A 4374-nucleotide genomic window follows, 5' to 3' on the forward strand; every position below is an offset into this window, starting at 1 on the left:
AGGATTTAACACGTGTCACTTAGGTCCCAGGCTGTCTGGAGGCCAGTTATTGTCCACACATACTCCCCGCTCTATGAACAAAGCTCATCGATCAAGCAGAACAACATTATGCATGCGACCCAATTGTAAAGCCCGAGACCCTGCGTCCATCACCGCGCCGGCACTCCCTGGCTCACAGTCCCAGCCCTATTGATTTCCCATTATGGTGTCACTGTGCAGCCCTCTTTAAGCACATCTCCAATGATGTACTTACTGCCTCTTACTGCACAGTATCCAATAGCACAAGTCAAATCCACAACAGGTAAACAAGAGTGGGGCAGCAATACCATCTAGTGGCAGACGACCAAACTGTACTTAATCTGGTGCTTAGTAGAGACAGGGGAGGTTCGCTAAGTCACTGCTAACTACTCCTATTAGGAAATATGATTTTAAAAAATCATGTTACTAAATCATGCTCATATTGCTACCCTTGGTCTGAGTATGTGAAAAACAGTGTTTACATAGTTCAGCTGATGGGGGTTTAAACATATACATGCATGAATGGGGTTCATGTCTATTGGGGTTACTAATGTGTGCCCAGGGGTATGAAGATATTAACCTGGCCCTCTCTTGTCCCAGCCACACACCATGGTTCCCATGCTGAGGCCCCTGCCTTTGTACTGGTAAACCATGTTAGCCAGAAGCTTGGAGGCGGCTCCCACAGAGATGCCCTCCTTGTCGCGGAGCTAGTAGACACGACAGCAAGCGCTCCCTGAAGCTGCAGTCAGCTGCACCTCCAACCATGGTGCCCAGCAGGTAGGGGTTGAACTCTATCACCTTCTTCACTGTCTGGGAGGCGATGTAGGCGCCAGTTGTGGCCCGAGAGTCCACTGCCACGATGACGCCATGTTGGAACTGTGGAATGATGACAAATGGGATTTTAGGTTAGTTAGGGAGGGCCAGCTGCACTTGATTTGGGATTGGTGGCCTTACTAGCGAGAGAGTTGTATCCACTTTTAGAAGGATACAAATTCTCATTAACAAAGTGCAGGCCAGCAAGTAATGTATACTTACTAACATTAGCCCTGGACAGGACCATGTAGCTAGTAGCTACAGAATTGTAACGTGATATGTGAATGCTCCATACCAATTACAGCGTAGATAGTGTAAAGCCTGTGCAGCAATTTTTAGCTCCATGAGGTAATCCAACAACGCGTACGCTGCCATATTGTCTGTTTCTTCTCTCATTGCTCAAGACAGGTGGGTGTCCACTCCAAAGTGATGCACATCATGAGCGCGACTCAGACATCAAGCATCGCTTTGAATGACACTCACCGGTCTCGAGCAATGAGATACACATTGTTGGATAATCTCATGGAGCAAAAAAAGTTATTTAATAACGGAATATTTTAAAAAGTTCTTACATTCCACCAGCATCTAACGATGGGAGATTAGAATACTGATAACTTCCAAATTGAGAGGAAGTACAATTATCGCCATGTAACGTTAAAGGTTAGTTGAGAAATTGCTGCCGAGGCTTTTCACTAGCTAAATTAACTAGGCAGGGCAAACCCGATCTGGTGATTTCTGGTATATCATTAAAATCAATCAATCGCAGAATGTTTTTGGACTCATCCATCAGATTTGGTACAATACCATTGGAAATTAATGTTGAAAGGTAAATTTAAATTCCTAAAACTTAAAAAACTTCTATGGGCTAGGTGGGACGCTTCACAAAATGCCTCTATGACGTACTTCTTTATTACGACGTAGAAACTCGATTTCAGAACCTTGGACAATTCTGATGTTCACAACCATAACAGCCTTGAACTCAAAGCACTGGACAACCCGTCTTTACCTTTCAATTAACAAAGAAAATATTGAAATATCTTTATAATTTCTCACATATCAACTTGAAATCAGTGAGTAATATTTTTGTTTTGCTTTGGAATGTTATATTGCTCATGTTTATGAATACATAACACTAATGTCTATGCTTAATACTGTGATTTAGAATCTGTCCCAAATGGAATCCTGTTTCCTATATAAAGCACTGCTTTTGACCAGACCCCTTTGGGCTATGGTCAAAAGCAGTGCACTTTATGGGGAATAGGTTGCCATTTCGGAGACAGCCAGAGCTGAGCTAGCTAGGCCTACTGAACTGATGCCATGCACTTCATTTTGCCAATATTGAAGCATTTTGTTTTCCACAGGCACTATTGACTATGGGATCCACAATGTCTATCTCGGTCCGCAAGAAGGCAGTCCTCTTCAAAGATGGGCCGGACACTGTGGGCCACTTGATGGAAGTCCAGACCGGTAAGAAGGCAAAAGACAAGACTCTGAAGCGCTACTCGACATGGAGGTGGATTGTGAAGAAAAAGAGCTCCAAGAAGGAGCAGGCCCACGAGAACACCAACCAAAACAACATTGTCCATCTGAGTAATGAGAACCTGGATAAGTCTCAGTCCTTCTCCAACCTGTCCTCCCTCACCCTGGAGAAGTCTCAGTCCTGTGACAAGCTGTCAACCCAGGACCAGAGCACTCCAGCCATCTCCAAGAACGCCGCCTCGTCGGTCGAGAAGGCCCCCATATCCAACTCAAACACGGCCCCCGACACTCCCCAGATGGTGACCGTCCAGGACCTCGACACGCCCAGGAGGCTGGTGATGGTCCACGCTACAACCGGCGAGCTGCTGCGCTGCCTGGGTGAGTTCCTGTGCCGGCGCTGCCACCGGCTCCAGGACATGTCTTCCATGGACCCGGTGCTGTGGCTGCGGGTGGTGGACCGTTATCTGCTGGACAACTGCTATCAGAACCAGAGCTGCATCAATCCGGCCGCTGTGGTCTTCCTCTACATGCTGTGCCGCGAGGCGGTTTCCTCCGAGGTGGCCACCTTGCACGAGCTGCATGCCGTGCTGCTCACCTGCCTCTACACGACCTGCTCCTACATGGGCAACGAGATCGGCTACCCCCTGAAACCCTTCCTGGTGGACACCTGCAAGCAGACCTTCTGGATCCGCTGCATGACCATCACCAAGCTGATGAGTGTGAAGATGCTCCAGATGAACACAGACCCTAACTTCTTCTCCCAGGTGTTTGCTGACCTGAAGAACGAGAGCCAGAAGGAGGAGAAGAAGAGCCGCCTGCTCAGCGGTGTGTACAGCACTCAGTGAGGGACCTAGGGTATAGGGGCCAGGGGAGGGTGAGGGCCTACTACAGACTGACATTTTAAAATGGAAGGGAGGAGGATTGGTTGAGGGAGTGGGAAGAGTGTGAGCTTTGATGGGAAAATATGATTTATAGATTTTAAGGGTTAATATGAGGGTTAATTTGGCTTGAAAGAGAACACAAATCAGTAGCTATGAATGTGTGGAGGACTGAGGCTTGAGCTTACTATCTACAGTACCAGCTGACTGTGTGATGTGTGCACTGCCTACCACGGGAGGGTTGGAGGCACCCTTGAGTGACTGGGCAAGTGCTCACATCACACTGAGGCTGCAGCCCACCAGCCTACTGTTCTGACTGTGGGAGATGTGCACTTCCTACCACGGGAGGGAAGGAGGCACCCTTGTGTGAGTGGACTAGTGCTCTGATCATGGTTGAAAAGACACGCTGTAACCATGGCGCTTTAGACAGTGAAGTGAACACCAATGTTCCCCCACAGCAAGCACGGGACAGTTCTGGGGGACAGGGATTCGTTTGAGGACCATTGGTTCTGATGAATTTGAACGAACAGTGTGACTGTTTTGAAATAAAATGCTTTATATAATTTCTTAAAAACATCACGTGTCCTTATTATTTTACAATTGATATTTTCCATGTCATTTTGAGATCTTGGTGGAGAAATTACTTGACAAGTGGTGGAAAAAGTACCCAATTGTCATACTTGAGCAAAACTAAAGATACTTTATAGAAAATGACTCAAGTAAAAGTGAAAGTCACCCAGTAAAATACTACTTGAGTAAAAGTAAAGATACTTAATAGAAAATGACTCAAGAAAAAAGGGAAAGTCACCCAGTATAATACTACTTGAGTAAAAGTAAAGATACTTAATAGAAAATGACTCAAGAAAAAAGTGAAAGTCACCCAGTAAAATACTACTTGAGTAAAAGTTAAGATACTTTATAGAAAATGACTCAAGTAACAGTGAAAGTCATCCAGTAAAATATTACTTGATTAAAAGTCTAAAAGGTATCTGGGTTTAAATGTACTTAAGTATCAAAAGTGAAAGCAAAGGCTATATATCAAATTCCTTATATTATAGTAGGATGTCCCTTGGGGGTATCCATACCTATGTATGACATGCGAGGGTTAGGTTAGTAAACAGGCTGGAGCTAGAACCTCGTTGTCGTGCGTCCTTATTTTTAGATAATATTACATGGTATCAGAAGT

General features: G+C 45.4%; 1 protein-coding gene across 3 annotated transcripts; it reads left to right on the forward strand.

The window, feature by feature from the left end:
* The first annotated feature begins 763 nt into the window (after positions 1-763).
* Positions 764-3319, forward strand: LOC115169478 (cyclin-dependent kinase 5 activator 1-like). Of its 3 annotated transcripts, none has more exons than XM_029725137.1 (2): positions 764-795; positions 2193-3319. In XM_029725137.1, the coding sequence occupies exon 2, from the start codon at positions 2205-2207 to the stop codon at positions 3153-3155; it is 951 nt and encodes a 316-aa protein (XP_029580997.1). In that variant the 5' UTR covers positions 764-795; positions 2193-2204; the 3' UTR covers positions 3156-3319. The 3 variants fall into 3 exon arrangements, with proteins under 3 accessions (XP_029580997.1, XP_029580998.1, XP_029580996.1); XM_029725138.1 differs by lacking the exon at positions 764-795 and adding an exon at positions 1410-1491; XM_029725136.1 differs by lacking the exon at positions 764-795 and adding an exon at positions 1657-1901.
* The last annotated feature ends 1055 nt before the right edge of the window (positions 3320-4374 follow it).

Source organism: Salmo trutta, chromosome 31 (assembly GCF_901001165.1).
Source record: "Salmo trutta chromosome 31, fSalTru1.1, whole genome shotgun sequence".
Lineage (NCBI taxonomy): Eukaryota > Metazoa > Chordata > Actinopteri > Salmoniformes > Salmonidae > Salmo > Salmo trutta.